We start from the raw sequence: 22,727 nt of genomic DNA on the forward strand, positions 1-22,727 counted from the left end.
CTGTACTGCACAATTATTAGAGATGCAAACCGACTGTCTTGCAGTTTACAACCAGAATGGGACTTAACATGGAGATTCTGGCAGAGAGAGTGTCTGGGAACCTGCAGCGATGCTAGTCCCAGCCATCAGTGCTGTGGGAACCGGTGTATGAATGGTGGAACCCCCAGCCTCTTCAGGCACTTTGAGTGGAGAGGGATCACCTGCTCGATCAGCTCCATCAGTGGTTTGGCCTTCAGCTCCTCGATCTTGGTCTCGTTCATGCAGGACTGGTAATAGCGCTGGGCCTTGCGCTCGGCCTCGCTGGACATGTTTGATGTGGTGTTTTCTGTAAGACAAGCCAGGTAGGGGGCTAGGAAGACTCCATCTGAGCCAGAGGAGGGATGCCGATGATTCCAGGTCACCCCAAGCACTGCTGTTTAGGAGGGACAGCCTGTACTTGGTAAGAAAAGCAGTGCTTAACTAGTAATGAAAGAGGAGCCGGGGCTCAAGCAATTTTTTTACATTCATAAGTGATCCAGCAAGCCCAGAGATGCTGGGGCTCTGAACTGCCAGGCCCAGAGGTTAGGGTTGCCAACTTTCTAATCACACAAAGCCAACCCCTGCCCCATCCCTTCTCAAAGACCCTGCTCCCCCATCCATTCCCCCCCCCCCATCCCTCGCTCTCCCCCACCCTCACTCACTTTCACTGGGATGGGGGTTGCAGTGCGGGGGGCGGGGGAGGTGAGGGCTCCAGCTGGGGGTGTGGAATCTGGGGCTGGAGATGAGGGGCTTGGGTTGCAGGAGGGGGCTCAGGGCTGGGGCAGGGTGTTGGGGTGTGGGAGAGGGTGCAGGGTCCCGGGAAGCGGCCACCAGGTCCCTGCAGCCCCTATGCGCATGTGCAGCCAGGGAGGCTCCGCGTGCTGCCCTCGTGCCCACATGCGCCACTCTCTCAGTTCCCACTGGTCACAGTTCCCGGCCAATGGGAGCTGCGGAGCTGGCACTGGGGCGGGGGCAGCGCGTGGAGCCTCCCTGGGCACTCATGCATGTAGGGGCCGTAAGGACCTGGCGGCCACTTCCGGGAGCTGTGTGGAGCTAGGGCAGGCAGGGAACCTGCCTTAGCCCTGGGCGAACCATTGCACAGTCGACTGGACTTTTAACTGCCTGGTCATCAGTGCCGACCAGAGCCGCCAGGTTCCCTTTTCAACCAGGTGTTCTGGTCAAAAACCGGATGCCTGGCAACCCTATCAGAGAGGTGCCAGGACTATGTACTGCCGGGGCAGAGGTGCCAGGGCTATGAACTGCCAGGCCCACAGCTGCCGGGGCTCAGCCCTGAACAAATTAAGCCCAGAAGAAAGGTAGTATCCCCACACTGTGTCTCTCTGAAGAGCTCTCCCAGATCAATGAAAGTATTTCCCCCTCCCTCAATATCCCCATTTATAGCTTTCAAGTGCTGGCAGGGCCACAGTTCTCCAGGAAGGCTCTCTGTTTTCCAAAGGTCATCTCTGATTTGGAGTCCCCAATCTTCCACCTCCTCCAGCTTCAGAGACTGATCCTTGAGAAACAATCCCCCATTGCTCCCATAGGCCTTGCCTACACTGAGCGTTTTTGAAGTCCCTCCACTCCCTTGCTCTAGCCCCAGTGGGAAACCCCCACTGCCTTATAATGATCATTCTGGGGGGAAACACCACGGGGGTAGATACTAAGGACTGCCAGCCAAAGTAACAGACCTCCTCTGCAGCCAGCAGTCCTATATGCTGTCCCCAGCAGGCCCTCCTGCTGAGAGTCACAGGGACTGGAGCAGCCAGATTAAACAACAGAGATTATTCCAATAACCCAGGATGAGAGGGAAACTGCTCCCATAAGCCTGTTCTCATCTTGGTTTCTAGGCAGCTAGTCACATACACAGCTGAAGCCCATACACTGCTGGGTGCAATTGTTTCCCTTATGGAACTCAGCATCCAGAGACGAGGAAGAGGTGGGGCAGCGAAGACGGTGCTAGCCAGACAATAGGGCAGACGTAACCAAGTCAGGGAGTCCCCATCATTCAGTGGCTGGGCTTGGCACACATGCATCCCACATGCAACCCCAGCAGTACTTCAAGTACTCCCTGGTTTGTAGACAGCAGTCTGCTAGGTGAGCCTCCCCTGCAAACACCAGTAGGAGCTGGGCTAAGGCCTGTATCAGCTGGAAGGTGCTTTTTGCATGACAGAGAGTGAGCAAGATGCTGCTTGTAAAGGGAGCAGCAAGAAATAGTTTAGAAGGCCCTTCTGGATGGTAACCTGCTGGCTCCGACAGAAGGGAGGGCAGAAGGACACCAGACTCTGAAGTCACCACTTGTCTACTGGAGATGGAGACGCCCAGAGTTCAAATCTCTTAAAAGGCCCCCTCACTGGACTCACCCATAGAAAAGGCAACGTAGACGGCAATATCTTACACAGAAATAATATTGGGGTGACTTCCTACTCCACCAATTACCTCTACGCTGGGCCCCAGCTCCAGATCTGTCTAAACATGGCACTGCAGGCTGTTCTGGCATGATCCACCATGAGCTACGCAGCGGCACTGAAGAGGAACTCAGGTGTGATGTCCCCCTGAGAACTCCTATCAGCGTCAGAGGGGAGAATAGGTGACCTGTGATGGAAACCTGCTTGACTGGAGAGGGTGGGAGGAGTGCACTCTGACTGAGCAATGGGGAGTCACCTTGGAAGGGTTCTCTGGCTCCAGGGGTGAAAGCCACTCCCAATCGTGCTCTCCCTCGCGGAAGAGAGCATGGGAAAGTGGATTTCCCCAGCCTGTGCTAACCCTGCTACTCAGCACAGCAGGCAACAGTGTGAATCATGGATGTGCCGACGTGCGTTAAGCAATAGCTGCAGCGGGGCCTGCTTACACTTAACACAAGCCTGGCCCCCACTGAAGAAGGCCTTTGTCCACTGGAGCTGGAAGAACAGGAGGCATGTGGCAGGTCTACAGAGGTGTGGGGCAGGGGGAGTTATCAGAGCTGTGACAGTGACAGATCTCTCCCTGAGGGCTGAGAAGCAAGTCAGGGAGATAGTAGCCAAACACTTGCACATCTGTGTGCTACAAAAACCAAACACAACCCACTTGTATGAGCTGGAGAAAGCCAGATCTGGGAAAGGCTCTCAGAGCCCAGGGAACAAAGTGCCTCCATTGCCATGGGAACCGTTCCCCAGGTCCAGGCCCAGGCCAGCTCCTTTGCCTGGGAAGTGGCAATTGAGGGAGCAAAAGCTCCATGCGGGAGCTCTTTGTTGTGTTGTTTCATCTGCTGCTGGAGATGCCACCAGGGCATTCGAAGTTCAGCAATTCCAACCTGCCAAAATGGGGTGCTAATTTGTGTCTCTGGCTGCCTGGTCCCGTCTCCACACGCTGCAGTGGCAGGGCTCTCCCTTTGGAGAAGCAAGACCAGGAAAGCAAAACAAAAGGCCTTTCCCAGAAGCCCTTGAAAGTTCTGCAGATGGGCTGGCTCCCGTTGCTGAACTGACTGTAAGCGTGCTGTGTTCCTGGGGCTAGGTTTCTTGTTAGCTCTCATTTATTTGCATAATAAGATCCCCAAGTCTGCAAGCAGCTCCTTGAAAGACAGATGATAAACTCTCCTTCAGGCCAGAGCAAGACACTTAGGACAGGCCTTAAAAAGGAAGCCATAAAAGGGTAGGTCTGCTCTGAACAGCCATCCACTAGTCAAAGGGACATGCACCCACACACTTTCTCTCAGATTTAGGACCTACAGTCTGGGCAGCTTTATAACCAATTGGAATCCACCAGGGAACATCCTTTGAATAATCCAACCTCTCTACTATGAAAGATTTTAAAATTAAATGGACAAAGCACTAGAACACACCCTATAGGGAACAATTTTGCACTGGTCTTTCTGGACTGGATGGATGGCGTGGCCCAACAGATGTTTGCTGTTTCTAGCTTCTACAATCTGTTACGGTTCCCTCCCTAGAACTCCACCACTCTGTCAACCTAAATCTGACATCTAGGGGGAAAAAAAACGCACAGGCAGGTCCTATTGAATACAGGACTGCAGCCTGCAAAGCAGTGATGCTGTCCACTATGACCTCTACATCCTTTTCAAACATCAGAACTTGAGATCCTACTGCAATGCTGTGGCAAAAAGCACTAATAGAATCCTTTGCTGTATCAACAACGCAGTGAGTCAGAGCTGGGAGGTAATTTTACCTCTCTATACAGCATTTGTGAGACCAATAATTGAATGCTGCATCCAGTTCTGGTGTCTACGTTTTAAAAAGGATGTTGAAAAATTGGGAGAGGATATAGAGCAGAACCACAAAAATGATTAGAAAGCTGGATACAATGCCTTACAGGGAGAGATGGAAGGAGCTCCATCTGTTTAGCTTATCAAAAAGAAGTGACTAGGTATGAACAGCTTCACAAGAAGAAAACACCAGCAACTAAGGGCTTTTTAATCTAGCGGAGAAAGGCAGAACAAGAACAAATGACTGTAAATTAAATGCAGACATATTCAAATAAGAAATAAGGCACACACATTTAACAAGAAGGGCGATTAACCACTAGATCCAACTCCCAAGAGGAGTGGTGGATTCTCCAATTTAAATCTGCAAATCAAGACTGGATCCATTCTGGGAGATGCTTTAGTCAAACCCAAATTATTACTCATTACAGGGGCAACTGAGTGGAATTCTCTGGCTTGTGTGATGCAGGAAGTCAGACTAGCTGATCTAATAGTCCCTTCTGGCCTGAAATCTATGAAAATAACTCCACTGGCCATAGTGCAGGCAGCCCACAAGAAAGGCTGATGTAAGACAGAGTCCATTTAGCTTCAAATTCTTTTAGAAATTGCCTCACACCCACCCTTCCTATAGTAGGACAGACAATCAGCAATGAGGACAGTTAGGGGTGGGGGAGAAAATGTATCAAAAAGGATATGAACAACGGAGAATGTAAATGATTTAAATGCCCCCTAGCCCTCCTTTCAGGCAAAGAGGAGATTTTTTTGTGTTGTAATTAAGTGAAGCATTTAGTTTAAGAACTAATCTAGAAAATAAAGATAGTGAGAACAAGAAGGCTGTAGAGCAATACTGTCAAGGTTCCTTCCCCACTCTGAACTCTAGGGTACAGATGTGGGGACCTCCATGAAAGACCCCCTAAGCTTATTCTTACCAGCTTAGGTTAAAATTTCCCCAAGGTACAAACTTTTACCTTTTGTCCTTGGACCTTATGCTGCCACCACCAAAGTGTTACACAAAGAACAGGGAAAGGGCCCACCTGGAGACGTCTTTCCCCGCAAAATCCCCCAAGCCCTAACACCCCCTTTCCTGGGGAAGGCTTGATAAAAATGCTCACCAATTTGTATAGGTGAACACAGACCCAAACCCTTGGATCTTAAGAACAATGAAAAAGCAATCAGGTTCTTAACAGAAGAATTTTAATTAAAGAAAAGGTAAAAGAATCACCTCTGTAATCAGGATGGTAAACACCTTACAGAATAATCAGATTCAAAACATAGAGAAGCCCTCTAGGCAAAACCTTAAGTTACAAAAAGACACAAAAACAGGAATATATATTCCATTCAGCACAGCTTATTTACCAGCCATTTAAACAAAACAGAAATCTAATGCATATCTAACTAGATTACTTACTAAGTTCTAAGACTCCATTCCTTTTCTGTTCCCAGCAAAAGCATCACACATGGACAGACTCTTTGGTTCCCCCCTACCCCGCTCCAGATTTTAAAGTATCTTGTCTCCTCATTGGTCATTTTGGTCAGGTGCCAGCGAGGTTATCTTAGCTTCTTAACCCTTTACAGGTAAAAGGACTTTGCCTCTGGCCAGGAGGGATTTTATAGCACTGTATGCAGAAAGGTGGTTACCCTTCCCTTTATATTTATGAAAAATATAAATAAGAATAATGATTAACAACTATAATAACAGAATCCTCACCCTGTAAGGCTATGTTTACTTGCAATGTATGATTCAGTCACTAGATGGCTCTGTGTGATGCAAAATGTTTCAAACAGGGAGCAAAAGGCAGTGGTAAATAACAGAGATCAAGCTCCAGAGTAACAGCAGTGTTAGTCTGTATTCGCAAAAAGAAAAGGAGTACTTGTGGCACCTTAGAGACTAACCAATTTATCTGAGCATGAGCTTTCGTGAGCTACAGCTCACTTCATCGGATGCAACTTCATCCGATGAAGTGAGCTGTAGCTCACGAAAGCTCATGCTCAAATAAACTGGTTAGTCTCTAAGGTGCCACAAGTACTCCTTTTTTTTTTAGAGATCAAGCTGGAACCCATGCTGGGTAGAAGCTTGATTATGTAAAATGTATCTAATAAATGCATCCCATCTAAGATGAATTGTGGCTACATTCTATATATTCTTAGGGCTCTATCCAGCAGAGAAGAACTCACATGGCTTTGTGCCTGCCACAGCCTGTAACAGTCATGGAATGAGTGGGTTTGTATGTATGGATACAACAAAAATAAAACCAAATAGAATAAACTGCTGTGGATTGCTGGAACTCTGTGGGAATGGAGTAACCCCATGCTCCTACCGTCCCTCTTTGGGAAGGAGTTGCCTTCCGCAACCTAGCTAAACTTTGAGGTGCTCGTTTGAGCTGTGCAGCACCTGCCCCCTGTAGGCACCAGGCTTGGCCAGTAGCCTCAGCTGGGATGGATTTCTTAGTGGCTAATCCCAGTGACAGAAGACTGACAATTAGGTTCCCAAGCTAGCTCTGCCTTCCTGCTGCCTATTCTGAACTGGTTTCCTTGCTACCTAAAATTTACCCTCAAGCCACCCCGATGGTCCCAGTCATAACAGTTTGTGATCTGGGGGGCATTTCTTGCCAAGCCCCCAGAAGCTATGGAACACCGACTGTGTAGGTCTAGGGCAGCAGTTCTGGGACAGCAATGGGAGTCTTGTTTCCAGCACATGTGTTTGTTATTAGCACTGACGGTTTCATTTAACATTAGCAGGTCGGATTTCTCCGATGGCTGCAACCGCCCTGAAATGTTATAACTAATGTTTTGCTCTGTGGTGTAACTGAATTTTGTTTTAAATTAGAGATCTGCAGTGATTACACAAACCCCAGATGCAACCTGGAACCTGCCTGCATGTTTTTACTATCTCAGGTCCCTTTAAATTAAAAAAACAATCCCATGCAGAACTGCTCTGCTTGATGCTATATCCCTTTTCAGTCCACTTGGTATGTGGCATATCCACTGTGACCCTGACACTAAGCGCAAAATGTACCCTGCAGTCTGCAATGGATCAGAGACGAGAGGAACACAGACCTGTACCACACCTCTCCAATGAAGCAAGAACTTCCTCACTATCCTCCTACAGATAATTATTGTCAGAACCAGCCTGGTTCTTTGAGTCAATAGCACTGCTAAGGACCCATTTGTTTGCTCAAAGTCTGCACAAACGCTGCCCTGAGGGCTGCAGCTGTACAGATGCAATTTCCCCACTTCTCCTTTCACATGCTGAGAGCACGCAGAGATCAGCATGGATCTATGATAAAGCCCATGGAAGCCATCAGCACCCAGCTGCAGGTAGCTCTCTCGTGTCTGGTTGAAAGTCACTTCCCTGTTTTTCTTTGGCAGCCTTACTCTTAGCACAACCCCTTGGCTCAGAAAGCTGCACCTGGCAAGGAGGAGTTGTACAGATTAGAAATCAACAGCAAAGTCATGGGCAGTCACAAAGGCTTGACTTTCTCTGCTGGTGGGACCTTTAAGCCAGCCCAGGTTCATGCCAGGTAGAGCCACACTATGTGGATACATGCCACCAAAAGCCAGCACTCCATATCCCCCACCCCCCAGCCCCAATAGGGCCTGGTTGCAAATGTAACCTCATGATTGGTTAGACATTAGGAAAAACTGTCAGGGTGGTTAAGCACTGGAGTAAATTGCCCAGGGAGGTTCTGGAATCTGGAGATTTTTAAGAGCAGGCTGGACAAACACCTGTCAGGGATGGTCTAGATAATACTTAGTCCTGCCATGAGGCAGGGCACTGGACCAGATGACCTCTCAAGGTCCCTTCCAGTTCTACAATTCTATGATGGGAGCCTAGAATGGGGGTCATTCTTTGGGACAAATGCCAGCTTTGCTGTCACCAGGGGGCAACAGAGATGAACCTCTTCTCTCCTTGAGCCAATTGTACTGCCTCAGCAGGGACATGTGTTTCTTGCATACAGTCGCTGCGGTTTGCACTCATTAACCCAGTGGTTCTCAACCAGGGATATACGTATCCCTGGGGTACGCAGAACCCTTCCAGGGGGTACATAAACTCAACTAGATATCTGCCTAGTTTTACAACAGGATATGTAAAAACCACTAGGGAAGTCAGGAAAAACTAAAATGTCACACAGACAGTGACTTGTTTATACTGCTCTATGTACTATACACTGAAATACAGGTATAATAGTCATACTCCAACTGATTTATTTGATAATTATATGGTAAAAATGAGAAAGTCAGCAATTTGTCAGTAATAGTGTACTGAGACACTTTTGTATTTTATGTCTGATTTTTAAACAAGTAGTTTTTAAGTGAGGTGAAACTTGGGGTATGCAAGACAAAGCAGACTCCTGAAACGGGTACAATAGACTGGAAAGGTTAAGAGCCACTGCATTAACCCACCCATTAATTCACGGGGCTGGCTAGGCTAAGCTTGTGCAGCTCACCGCTGAGATTTTGTGCTTGTTTAGTCGTTTATTATAACATCCCCTGTCCCCACCTAACCTTCCTCTCTGCATTTCCCTTAGGAATTCCCCATCTCCCTCTCACTGCAAGTTATCCCTATCCTTGGGCAAGAAGATTTCATCATAGAAAGAGGGGGATGCTGCAAAGCCCACTCTGTTCCAGAATCAGAGAAATGAGGGCTACAGGGAAGCAAGAATTACTCTTTCCTGTCCACTACCCACTTTATTAATGGGGTCAAGATTCTGCTCTTGGTCAAACCGGCTAGTGAGTCACTCTGGGGAAGCTTGCAGGGAGTTTTAGAGCAGGAGGAGAGAACATTTGAGCAAGACCACTTCTGGGTTTGCTGCTGCAAGTGATAAAAGTTCCTCTACTATAATGTGGACCTTGTGACCATGTCTGCAGGATCCATGCTAGGCTGGAGGTCCCAGGAGGAAGGCAGAGTTATCATTCTCAGTCTGCTGAGACATGTAAGAGGGGCCCTTTCCCCAGCCAAAAACCTGGCAGCAATTCTCCTCCATTCTCCAAGCCACCTCTGTGGACTGGTGGAGCGAGTGAGGCTGTTGCAAAAAGGGCTGTAGGACAGGAGTAACTCCCAACTGAGCACAGGAGAACTCCTACTCCTGACACCGACAGCACCTTCTCTGCAGGAGATGTGCTGGGGCAAGCCAAAGTAGGATGCAAGTGGCCAGAGGAAAGGGGAGATAGCCACAGTGGATTTGTGCCCTGTCGTTCTATGCTCCTACAAAGAAAGCTGCATGGGGTATTGAAGTAGCGGCACAAGTTGGGGCAGCCCCAGGGCCACATGACGTGTCCCCAAATCCTGTATAGGGGAGACACAAGCAGCCTCCCCTCTGAACCTGCACCAGCATCAGCCATAGTGAGCACTGGGCGTTAGCCTGAAGAGGCTCTAGTTTTATATGCTGGGAGTTCAATCCAGGATACTTGACTACGGGAGAGGGATAGCTCAGTGGTTTGAGCATTGGCCTGTTAAACCCAGGGTTGTGAGTTCAATCCTTGAGGGGGCCATTTGGGATTTGGGGCAAAAATTGGGGATTGGTCCTGCTTTGAGCAGGGGGTTGGACTAGATGACCTCCTGAGGTGCCTTCCAACCCTGGTATTCTAGTGATTCTAATGACTAGCCTGTGCTGGGGGCAGGTCCTGTCTCAGACTAGCTCAATAAGCAAAACACGGTTTGATATTAGGGTTTGCAAATAATGATTGAGGGAGGGAAAGTCCAGAGGTAGTGATTTTCCTAGATGTCCAAGGAGCAAGTGTCTCAGTCATGAGGGCCCTGCAGCCGTTGCTACCTTGTCAGCTACCCCAGCAAAACTGAGTCTGTATCACTGTGTAGTAAAGTTGCCTGCTAGAGCTGAATGTGGGACCTGAAGTGGGGCAGAACCACAGCTGTGTCTCAGAACTGCAGGCCTCACACCCCACCTATGTGCCCACATGAAAATGGGTTTGTGGCTGGTCAGCTGGGGCAAACCCATCAAACACTGGACTCGTGTGTGTGTGTGTGTGTGTGTGAGAGCACAAGCTAGGCCTGGAATCCAGAGAGGAGCCCTAGAATGCCCCACAACAGGAGCTCAGGCTAACGGAGAGTGGGCTTCCTACCGGGCCGCTGAATTTCAACACTGCTTCGGGTAAGAGACAATGAACTCCGTCCTGGCCAGATACCAAGGGGCTTCCTTAGCCAGGAGTGTCTGGAATCAAGGACTGAAGATCCTGGCCTGGATTGTTATTCCCCTCAAAACAAGTTGGCAATTCCACATTTGGCTCCCGCCTTGGTTAATGAAACAAAGAGGCTCTCTCCGCAGTGAGGGGGCGGGGCCTCAAACTCACTCTGCAAACTCTCCTCTATCCTAGACAAAGCAATGAACACGAAAGACAAAAATCCTGGGGGCGTAAAGAAAAATAAATACTGGAAAGATCTGGTTTCCTGGCTGAGACCACAGACGCCACATCTGAGCTGTTGGATCACATCCTGCCCTGGCTGGAGCTGGCACCGGAGAGAGGCTAACCCCTCTGGAGGCTGCTGGCACACAGCACGTGGCGAGCACTCCCTTAGTGTGCAGACAGGGAGGTGCCCGAGTTCCAAGGGTTAAATCAGAGGACAAAGCCCTGGCAGAATTACAGAGAGCTGCACAGGGGGAGCGCCATGTTTTATGGGATCCTCCATAGCCCCTTGCTCTTCAACACTCCCATCAGGGGGCTGGAGGATGCTCCCCTGCAGATTGGCACCCCCACTGCTTCAGAGTTTCTTCCCCCAGCACAGGACTCTCAGTTCCCCAGAGACACTCCCATCTCTCTCTTTGGGCAACTTGTCTCACTCACCCAGGTTCACAACAGACAGGACTTTTCTACTCAGTAAGGGCAATCTCTCTCGTCACACTATATCCTCAGCGCTGCAGTGTGCAAAGCCACTCATGCTGGATCCACTTAGTTTAAAAGAGTGAGGGCTGGCAGTTGAGCTTTCTTAGTGAGGGGTCCGCAGGTCTGAAATAGCTCGGATATTTGGATCTTCAGGGCATGCTGCACAGTGCATCTATACTATATCTATGCCTCCAGCAACCTTGGGACATGTTGCAAACTTCTGTGCTGGGTGGGGTTAGATCTGTGGGGGGTGGGGGTAGGGGGGAGGAAGCTGTGTATTTTCTAAAAGATTCAGATCTCTTGGGTCTCGGTGTCAGGGGGAAGACAGTATACTGCTGGTCAATTTTAATTTTGTTATGTGTCAGGGCACCTAGTTCTTTGAACAGGGGCTACTTTTATCATTATTCTGGATAAGCTTTCGTCATGGTAAAATTAGGCAAAATTCACTGATCAGCCATGGTAAAAATGTACAAAAATCAGGGTATGATCACAGCAACCAAAAATCTCCGCTGAGCGTGGAGGCATTGACACTGACTGACCTCCAGGTGAGATGGCCCGCCGAGGTGAGTCGGGGGGCGGAGGTGGTGCTCCCTCCCTGAGCCCCACTGCCTGGGGCTGAGACTGAAGAACTCACGGACATCTGTTAAAGTCATGGACTCCGTGACCTCTGTGACCAAATCATAGAATATTAGGATTGGAGGAGACTTCAGGAAGTCATCTAGTCCAATCCCCTGCTCACAGCAGGACCAACACCAACTAAACCATATCAGGAGGGCTCTGTCAAGCCGGGCCTTAAAAACCTCTAAGGATGGAGATTCTACCACCTCCCTAGGTAACCCATTCCAGTGCTTCGCCACCCTTCTAGTGAAATAGTGTTTCCTAATATCCAACCTAAACCTCCCCCACTGCAACTTGAGACCACTGCTCCTTGTTCTATCATCTGCCACCACTGAGAACAGCCGAGCTCCATCCTCTTTGGAACCCCCCTTCAGGTGGTTGAAGACTGCTATCAAATCCCCCCTCACTCTTCTCTTCTGCAGACTAAATAACCACAGTTCCCTCAGCCTCTCCTCGTAAGTCATGTGCCCCAGACCCCTAATAATTTTTGTTGCCCTCTGCTGGACTCTCTTCAATTTGCCCACATCTCTTCTGTAGTGGGGGGGACCAAAACTGGACACCATACTCCAGGTATGGCCTCACCAGTGCTGAATAGAGGGGAATAATCACTTCCCTCGATCTGCTGGCAATGCTCCTACTAATGTCCTTAATTATTGTGGAAACCCAGCAGGAGCAAAAACCCAAGCCACTGCCCTCTTGTCAACTGGCAGATAGCATCGCAATCATCCTCCCCTAACCCCCCCACTTTTTGGAAGTAAAAGATCCAGGAGCCATTTGAATGCAAGGCAGAGTTTGCTTCTGGCAAAGTTAGCACTGGGAAATGATGCTGCAGGGCTGTTCCCACCCAGCTGCAGAGCATGCACTTTCGAGAGGTGGGAAGAGATTGTTTGGCAGCGCTTGCTTGGTTCCTGGCCCATCTTACAGCATGGGAGAGCACTACCCAGATACTACAGTTCTCTTGAGGCAATGTTGTAACCTTCACCTCTCTCAGAAGGAGTAGGATCTTTATTGGGACCAGCCTATCCAGGTTCATGGAGATGGCAAGTCAGCACCCCCAGAGTCACAAGGAAGGATCAGCCAAGGGGCATCTCCCCAGTCCCTGGATTCCTGCTGCTTTTCCGCTTCTGCTTGTGAATGGCCACCTTGCCTCACGGGTGGTACATAAGAAGACAGACACTCACCTAGAAGGTGCTTCATGATGGCCTGGTTGTGCTCCCAGAGGTTGTTGAAGGTGCCCCAGCGCGAGTGGCCATCGGGAACGGGGTTTCCCTTCATCCACCCACCACAGGCATATTTGAAGAAATCCTCGCAGGGGCTCACTGTCCGGTCCAGAGAGCTCAGGATGGAGCTGGTCACGGAGATGCAGGCTTCCGTCAGACACGACTTGGACGGCCCTGGAAGGGAAGGGGCAGAACATCAGACCACAAGTCACCCTGAAGGCATCCGAAGTTTGTCCTGCTGCCTTGGGCCGAAAACAGAGTTTGCTGGGAAGGTTTCGGCATCAAGGTGGGGCAGAGTCTGAGACAAACCCAATGGGACAAGACACTTCCGGTGTCTGGGCACATGTACAACTGGACCTTTTGGCTACTTCTCTTGGCAAGTGAGTCTCATTCCTCATTTCCTCCCTCCTTTAGTTAGGGTCTCAGATCCCTTAAAAAAAAGGAGTCGGGGCTCCCAAACTATCGTACAGCAGCTCACTGAAGGGGCAACAATGCAGGATGACAGGGCTTAAAGTCCCTCTTATTTTACCATGGTGCCACTTCCCACCAATGCCAGGGACAATCTGGCTGACTAGAGCCAGAGGAATGTTGACCCTAAATTCACATGGGGGGAAGAGTTCACAAGGTCTTTACACATCTTGAACTAGGTCTGCAAAGCAGCCTCTATTTCCCTCTGTCCCACCCAGAGGAGTGCAGTGCTAGTCAAAGAGTTGCCTGATGCCCCAGAGAACAGAATCCTCCTTCCAGCCATATTTGTCAGCATCTCTCAGCCCTACCCCAGAAAGGCCCTTGCTGCAGGGGAAGGTGGTTTAGCCTTCATCCCCATTTCAAACCCGAGGCCTCTGAGTCTTATAGCAAGGATGCCGATTGTTGCAATGGATTTTGTGATCTGACCTGCCCATGAGGAGCTCAGCTGTAACCCCTGGCTCACTTCTGTAGCAGCTGCCGTCAGTGCTCTTCACACAGTCACCCTACAGCTACCATACATAGATCCCATGCAAACGAAGGACTTACTATCTCGGTACTGGAATCCCAGGGCTAGGACACAGGCCAAGAGGCTGAGTGCTAGAACCACGATCAGGACCAGGAGACGCTTCTCAATGTGAGTGCGTTCTGTCCAGCAATTCCTGCTGTTCCCAGAGCCACGGAAATTTACCTAGGAAGGGAAAAGGAAGAATCAGTCCAATTACTCTCCCACACCGATGACAGGAATGTCTACACCTTCCCACGAGGTCAATATCCCTTGAACTGGGGCTACCAAGCAAAACGTCCCCCCTCATATTTTTCTGTTTCTATAGAATTGTATTTTAAGTGATACTGTTCAGATTCTGCCCCCTTCCCCCCCTCCCAGAAGACATGCCAGTGATGGAAGGTAACTGGGGTAGTTTATTTAAAATAGTCTGAAAACTCATCGCTTATTTCTAATGCCACAGGAGCTGTGCTACATGCAGACAATGCTGCCCTGAGATTGCTATGAACAAGTCACTAGCAGGTCAGCAAAGCTCCAGATTCTTTGGGGAGTGTTGATAGAAGGAGGGGGAAGAGCCCATGTAAAGCTTAGGAACTCGAAAGAACTCTGTACTAACCAGAAATCCTAACAGGAAGGGAGGCACAATCAGAGGAAATGCACCCAGAACACTGGAAATTGGAATATTTCAAGACCTTGGCAAGTCTAGAGCCATCATCACCTGTTCCCAGTCAGACATGTGTTTGGGTAGTTTTCATCAGCAGGGTGAGGAGGAGCTTGGCTGGCACTTGGAAACTTCAGGCCCAGCTCCCTTGCCCAGCAGGTGCTCCAAGCCAGAGATGGATGCACTTGTGTGTTTTGTTACCTCCATGCTGTTACCTAAACATTTCCATTTGACTGGAAGTCAGATAAAGGAAACACTGGAGAATAGGATGCACAGGATGGCTTTGCAGAGCTCCCTGCTGGTTCATGAGTAACTGATTAGGCAAATCCCTTTACTTCAATGCAATGGAAGGCTTTATCCTAATGTGGGCCACATAAGACTATAGGGACAGGGTATTTATGGTGCTGCAACATTGAATAAAAAATCCTGGAGCCCAGAGATGGAAGAGACCTATTAGGGCAACAGTGTTCCCAGGCAGTACTGTTCCCTATAGTACTTCTTCTGTTGTCACCCCTAGTCCAGGGCGAAGGTTGATCTAGTGGCCTGATGCTCAAGACATGGGTTCAATTCCTACTGCTTAACACATTTGCAAAAAAATATCCAGAGTGAGTAAATCCAGGGTTTTGATTTCACACCAATGCAAACTATTTCCATGTAGCCTGCCCGGGACTGAGCTCTGCTGGTGGGCATAGGGGTAGCGCCATAGGGATCACTACAGCTCTGCTAACGTACGCCAGCTGAGGAGCTGACCCACCGAGCTTAACTGTGGAACAGAGTTTTTTTTAAAAAATCCCCTGTTGATTTTCTTGACAGTACCACCTATCCCAGAGGGGAAGGATGATCCAGCGATTAGAGTGCTGGCCGTGGGGGGGGGGGGCAGGTTCAACTCCCTGTTTTGTCACAGGCTTTCTGTGTCACCTTGGCTAAATCATTTAGGCCAGGGCATGTCTACACTACATGCAAAGGTGACCTCTTAACTCAGATGAGCTAACTGGGGTTAAAATACACACCAACTTGGCAGCTGGAGTTCGATCTCAGGCTGCCCTATAGGTTTTAACTGGAGCTGCTAACACACATTAAAAGCAGAGATGCTGCATCTTCACTGCTATTTTAACCTGAGCTGGCTAACCCGAGTTAACAACATACCTTTTTTTTTTGGTGTAGACGTGCCCTTAGTCTCTCTGTGCCTCCATTTCCCATCTGTACAGTGGGGATAATAGTCCTGCCCACACAGGTGTGGGAGGATAAATAAAAGGTGGCGAGATGCACAGATGCTGTGGTAACAGAGGCCATAGAGGCATCTAAAACAGGTACTGAGAGTAATTGTCTTGGGCTGTCATTTCCTATGCATGACTGTGTTGGGGGAAATATAGGCTTATTCTTTGGGGCTCCCCTTGGATTGGCCACCCCTCAAACAGCCACATCAGTGAGGCTCTGGTCCATCTGCTCCTAAAGCCCAGTTTCAGGTGGTTTGCCTCTTTAAGAGTCGCCCCTGCCTCTCCTCCAGCAGCTGAGAATTGCCACACCTGCACAACTCTGGCCCAGCTTGGGTGTGGGAAATCTGCTCCTCTAAGGCCCTGCCTCTCCATGCCAGTAGCCACTGCACCATCACTATGCCAGCTGGCACCCCTCCAGACAGTCTGGGGTGGGAAGCACCTAGGGCAGTGAAATACTGTCTAGTGGGCTTAACATTTGCCCTGCCCTGCAACATCTACCCAAGGTGGCAACTCTGGCAGCACCCTCCAGCTGCAGAAACCATCAGGAGGCAACAGGAAATACAGGTGAGGGAATAGCTGCTCTGACACAGAGAGGACCCGTTTCCTCTGGCCGTTGAAGGAGCAGTGTTTGCAAGACCTGAGGACTGCAGCCCAGCGGGGAGGAAAGGGGCTTTCCCTGGGGAAGGGAAGGCTGAGTCTTCAGTGTTTAAGGTCAGAAGGAACCACCACATCATCTAGTCTGACTCCTGCATGTCACCACCAGCCACCTTACACCCAGCCCAACCATGGGAATCAGACCCCTGTATTACAGCCCTGCAGACTGCAGGCTGCCAAACACCTGGCTCTCCTTGGGCTTGTCGGTCTGAATCAAGCCTGTTGACCACTCAGTGAGTCTGAGACAGACTGTCCTGACCCGCCGGAGGAAAGGCAAGGCCTCAATATGAACGGAGGGAGGGAGGCAGGCAGGGGAGAAGAGAATGGCATTCCCTTGGAACTGACCCAGTCCATGCTGGACTCAGAGCAACAAGACTGTTGATGGTTTTGAGTAGGGAGGTTTATTGCCAAGTTGTCTGTTTGCTCCAGCTACGGCCACCTGGCTCCTGACCAATGGGACTTTTGCTTTAGCACTAGACCAAGCGACAACACACTGCATTTGTGAGAGCAGGAATGGGTTACAGATTACGCTTCCCATCCCACAAGCTGGGTCTGAAGTCACTGTCCTAAGCAAGGCATTGAAATAACAGATCTCAGTCCTAGAGGACTACATCCTGTGAGGCAACCTCATAGGTTTGCTAACACAGCACGGAGAGCTGCAGAGGAACTGGCTCAATGACAATTCTGACTTGCCCCTTAAGTACGACAAAGGTTGTTGCAGAAAAGGTCGATATCCCTAGCTATGCATGAGGTGCTTGTGGAGAATAATAGAATCATAGAAAATTAGGGTTAGAAGAGACCTCAGGAGGTCATCTAGTGCAACCCCCTGCTCAAAGCAGGACCAACACCAACTAAATCATCCCAGCCAAGGCTTTGTCAAACCAGGCCTTAAAAACCTCTAAGGAAGGAGATTCCATCACCTCCCTAAGTCACCCATTCCAGTGCTTCACCACCCTCCTAGTGAAATAGTGTTTCCTAATATCCAACCCCCACCGCAAGTTGAGACCATTGCTTCTTGTTCTGCCATCTGCCAACACTGAGAATAGCCTAGCTCCATCCTCTTTGGAAGCCCCCTTCACGTAGTTGAAGGCTGCCCCTCATTCTTCTCTTCTGCACACTAAATAACCCCAGTTCCCTCAGCCTCTCCTTGTAAGTCATGTGCCCCAGCCCCCTAACAATTTTCATTGCCCTCCGCTGGACTCTCTCCAATTTGTCCACATCCCTTCTGTAGTGGGGGGACCAAAACTGGACACAAAGAGCCAGAAAGGGAAGCCAAACAATCAAGCTTCATGGCTCAAGCTGGGTAAAATGCAACAATAGCCGACAGTGTAAATGGTGAAAAAGCATGTTAGTGGTTGAATCCCAAGAGCGTTCAGTTCTGACCTGACTCTGTTCCCATTTGGCAAGTCTTCCATTGACTTCAGGGGAATGCTGAGCACTCTTGAGGTCCTGACTCAGGTTTTGGAAGCTGAAAATTTGACTCCAAGATGAAAAGAACAGGAGTACTTGGGGCACCTTAGAGACTAACAAATTTATTTGAGCATAAGCTTTCGTGGGCTACAGCCCACTTCATCAGATTCATGCAGTGGAAAATACAGTAGGAAGATTAGGACACCATCATAGGGCCTAATCACATCAGCCACACTATCAGAGGCTCGTTCACCTGCATATCTACCAATGTGATATATGCCATCATGTGCCAGCAATGCCCCTCTGCCATGTACATTGGCCAAACCGGACAGTCTCTACGTAAAAGAATCAATGGACACAAATCAGACGTCAAGAATTATAACATTCAAAAACCAGTCGGAGAACACTTCAATCTCTCTGGTCACTCGATTACAGACCTAAAAGTCGCAATATTTCAACAAAAAAACTTCAAAACCAGACTCCAACGAGAGACTGCTGAATTGGAATTAATTTGCAAACTGGACACCATTATCATAGAATCATAGAATATCAGGGTTGGAAGGGACCCCAGAAGGTCATCTAGTCCAACCCCCTGCTCGAAGCAGGACCAATTCCCAGTTAAATCATCCCAGCCAGGGATTTGTCAAGCCTGACCTTAAAAACCTCTAAGGAAGGAGATTCTACCACCTCCCTAGGTAACGCATTCCAGTGTTTCACCACCCTCTTAGTGAAAAAGTTTTTCCTAATATCCAATCTAAACCTCCCCCATTGCAACTTGAGACCATTACTCCTCGTTCTGTCATCTTCTACCATTGAGAACAGTCTAGAGCCATCCTCTTTGGAACCCCCTTTCAGGTAGTTGAAAGCAGCTATCAAATCCCCCCTCATTCTTCTCTTCTGTAGACTAAACAATCCCAGCTCCCTCAGCCTCTCCTCATAAGTCATGTGCTCTAGACCCCTAATCATTTTTGTTGCCCTTCGCTGGACTCTCTCCAATTTATCCACATCCTTCTTGTAGTGTGGGGCCCAAAACTGGACACAGTACTCCAGATGAGGACTCACCAGTGTCGAATAGAGGGGAACGATCACGTCCCTCGATCTGCTCGCTATGCCCCTACTTATACATCCCAAAATGCCATTGGCCTTCTTGGCAACAAGGGCACACTGCTGACTCATATCCAGCTTCTCGTCCACTGTCACCCCTAGGTCCTTTTCCGCAGAACTGCTGCCTAGCCATTCGGTCCCTAGTCTGTAGCGGTGCATTGGATTCTTCCATTAAATTAGGCTTGAATAAAGACTGGGAGTGGATGTGTCATTACACAAAGTAAAACTATTTCCCCATGTTTATTTTTCCCCCCTACTGTTCCTCACATGTTCTTGTCAACTGCTGGAAATGGCCCATCTTGATTACCACTACAAAAGGGTTTTTTTCTCTCCTGCTGGTAATAGCTCACCTTAACGGACCACTCTCATTACAGTGTGCATGGTAACACCCATTGTTTCATGTTCTCTGTGTATATAAAATCGTCCTACTGTATTTTCCATTCAATGAGGTGGGCTGTAGTCCACGAAAGCTTATGCTCAAATAAATTTGTTAGTCTCTAAGGTGCCACAAGTATTCCTGTTCTTTTTGCGGATACAGACTAACATGGCTGCTACTCAGACTCCAAGGTGAGTTTAGTAGTAAGGAGAAGGGCATCCTCTAGCAAATATGGCTCCCCCAGGGTCCCTCTGAGAACTTTGCTATCTCAAATATTTCAGGATGCATACAACATGGAGGCATTTGTTGCAACGCCATCGTTAGGGTTGAGCACAGTTTTGCACTTGAAGCAGGAATTCAATCTCTGTGCGGTGTATTCTCCCCCAGCATAGAGCACTTAGGCCTGGTCCACACTACAAAATTAGGTTGACCCAGCTACATTGCTCAGGGGCGTGAAAAATCCAAACCCCTGAGCAACATAGTTAAGCCGACCTAACCTCTGGTGTAGACAGCGCTAGGTTGAGAGAAAATTTTTCAGTCCACATAGCTACTGCCTCTCGGGGAGGTGGATTAACTACAGCGATGGGAGATGTCCTCCCGTTAGCATAGGCAGTGTCCTTTACACTAAAGCGCTGCAACTGTGGTGCTGTGGCGTTTCAGGTGTAGATAGGCTCTTACTCTGAGTACAGAATGAATCTGGTAATTAGTTAGAGCTAAATAAACAGAGTCCTATAAGAAATTTAGCATCTCACAGCTTCTTATGGGACTGGCATAGGTAATTCACCTCTCCAAGAGGCGATAGCTAGGTGGACGGAAGAATTCTTCTGTAAATCTAGCACTGTCTACACATAGCCTTAGGTCAGCTTAACTCTGTTGCTCAGGGGCATGGATTTTTCACACCTCTGAGCGACATCGCTGGGTCAACCTAATTTTCTAGAATAGACCAGCCCTGCATCAGTCTTCTTTGTCCCAATAATGGACTAGCACAGACACTTCAAGCTTTCCATATAATTAAACTAAATTCAAACCTTGTGCATAGGCTATATTGTAAGAAATTAGGTTGTAATTAAGCTATTTAACTATTGTATCTAATTCTTCTGATTATGTAGTCTCCAGACAGGCTTAAGTGGTGCCACTGTGATAGAAGTAACTGAGCCAATCACCCCCTTTCCTCTCCAGCTAATTTGCATCCAATAAACCCTATCGGTTGTAATGACTCTCTGGTGTGGTGACAGGACATGTGTCAGGAGTTCTTACTGGTAGATATTTTGGCCTTACTGTCACTGCTCTTTTAAGGATTGTGGCAGTACACTAAACTGGGCACAGGTGTGTGAAATGCTCCCCTGGCACTGCTGCCTCAGATCTACTGGGAATTGAGTCAGCACTGCCAGGGAAACTGAGGCAGGAGTGTAGCAGGAGCCCTTAAAGCACAAAGCCAATGGGACCCAGAGACTGGGCTTGCCCTGACCCCTCTTCACATAGCACCAGCCTCACTAACACCGACCATCAGTCACTGGCAAATTAAGGACCAAATTCCCAAGTATATTCCGGTTGGGATGTTGCTCTGGCTAGGCAGGGGTAAACCCCAGTAAACTGGCTAGTGTGTGCTGGCTACTCAGCACTGCTTTTGTGCACTGCTGAATCTGCCCTTAGTTCTATCATTTAAAAACTATTAAGGCTGGCAGTATGTAATGTTAGTCGATCAGAAATGGCACACGGCAGACCTCCTGTTGGTTTTCTGTTCAGTGTTAATGTATGACATTTTTAATAATAATAATAATAAAAAAAAAGGAAATTCCCAGACCACAAAACCCAAGAACCACGTTAAGATGGGATGAAGGCTGAGTGCGTGCATTCTATGTAGTGTATTTACATTGTCAATTCTTTTTGTTCTGTATTTGTACTAGGGTGACCAGACAGCAAGTGTGAAAAATCGGGACGGGGTGGGGTGGGGGGGTAATGGGTCCCTATATAAGAAAAAGCCTTGAATATTGGGACTGTCTCTATAAAATCGGGACATCTGGTCACCCTAATTTGTACAGCTCCAAGCCCCATGGAGTCCTGGTCTGTGGCTGGGGCTGCTAAGCACCACCACAACACAGTAACTAATTGAGTGTATGTATCAGTAACTGAAGGGTAAAACACGTTACAGGGATGTTATGTTCAACTCAAGTTAAAGAAAATCTTAATTAAAGCTACACTTAAAAGAAATCTAAACTCAACTTTCACTCAGGATTTCTAATGCTTGTTGTTAGCATAATTATACAATCCCTCTAACATTTTTACCCTAAATTGATGTACTGTCAAATTTAACTCCACCTTGTGTGTGTGTGTGACTAGTCTCTGCAGCCATGCAGTGCTGTGTGTAGGAGTTAGGAAGGGAGAACTGCTGCACTGGAACAGAGCAGTGTCCAGTCTCCACCTGTGGATAAGGTTATTGATCACCTTAGCATTTTGCATACCAAGTGACACAAGGATTGTAACCACAGCCCTGCAAGAGGCTCTCCCTCCCCCCCCCCCAACAGATTTTGACCACCAAGGAAGAGACATTACAAGCAAAAAAAAGTTTGAGGCACACCAACTCCTGCATCATTTAATCAAAGCAGCCATGTGATTTTATTGTGGCAAGCCCTGTCCTCCTTCCCCTCTCCACCTCCTCTCTTAGCTTGGACTGAGAGCCCATCAGGGCAGGGGCCCTTGTAAAATGCCATGCATGTTCATGGTACTGGAATATGCTGGCTTTTCGCCAAGTGTCTGAGGTGCTGGACTCCAGCCAGACCTGATTATTCCAAGAGAAGAATATCTTCCTGTTGTTCAGCTAAGAGTTGGGAGAGGACAGGAAGGAAGCAGGTGAAAGATATGCAAGTTCTCTGGAAAACTGGCCTTTAGCTGCAGAGCCCCTTTCTCAGAGCAGAGTTAGAGGCATGTTGTATCTTTGATGTGCATTAGTGTGTCTCCTCAGTTAGACAGGACATTCCCTTTCCAGTCAGACAGGAGCTGGCCCCAGGTGAAATATCTTTGCACTGACCTATTGTACAGCTGAGCTCCTGCTAAGCAGTCAGGCCACTGTCCTCTGCAGTCTGCATGCCTCAGAGATGCAGCAAGGAATAAACTTCAGAGTGTGGACAACAAAAGTTATGCACCTCTGACTCAGCACTGTCTCGCAGTTGATGTGCACAGCACAGATAGTGTAGATAACAGTAGCAAGACACCCAAGGTTACAGCTCCTGGCAGCAGATGAAAGTCAGCTTGCTTTCTGCCCTGGAGCCTGGCAGCTGCAGAAATTCACTGGCACAATGGGATGTTTGAGTCCCTACACAGTCCCTTTTCAAAGAGTTTCTCCATTCTTCATTGTTTTGGAGGAACTAGACCGAGATTAATCTCCTTTCAGGAAGGGGTAAAGATTAAGATGCAGCAATATCTGCATGGCCCACCCCCACCTAT

At 48.6% G+C, this 22,727-nt stretch overlaps 1 protein-coding gene across 6 annotated transcripts in view; it reads right to left on the reverse strand.

Moving 5' to 3' along the window:
* ECE1 (endothelin converting enzyme 1) overlaps nt 1-22,727 on the reverse strand; it is a 110,823-nt gene that overhangs the window by 25,281 nt on the left and 62,815 nt on the right. For 5 of the 6 annotated variants that reach the window (XR_005222717.1, XM_037881002.2, XM_037881001.1 and 2 more), the window contains 3 exons: nt 13,906-14,047; nt 12,853-13,065; nt 201-325 (listed from right to left, as the gene is read on the reverse strand). Coding sequence is in view for 5 of the 6 variants with exons in the window: in XM_037881002.2 (XP_037736930.1) it covers nt 201-325; nt 12,853-13,065; nt 13,906-14,047 (480 nt within the window). In the remaining variant the exon portion in view is untranslated. Of the gene's footprint in view, nt 1-200; nt 326-12,852; nt 13,066-13,905; nt 14,048-22,311; nt 22,417-22,727 lie in introns of those variants that run through there. The other variant, XM_037881003.2, reaches the window with a different exon arrangement.

This window comes from Chelonia mydas, chromosome 18, assembly GCF_015237465.2.
Source record: "Chelonia mydas isolate rCheMyd1 chromosome 18, rCheMyd1.pri.v2, whole genome shotgun sequence".
Classification (NCBI taxonomy): domain Eukaryota; kingdom Metazoa; phylum Chordata; order Testudines; family Cheloniidae; genus Chelonia; species Chelonia mydas.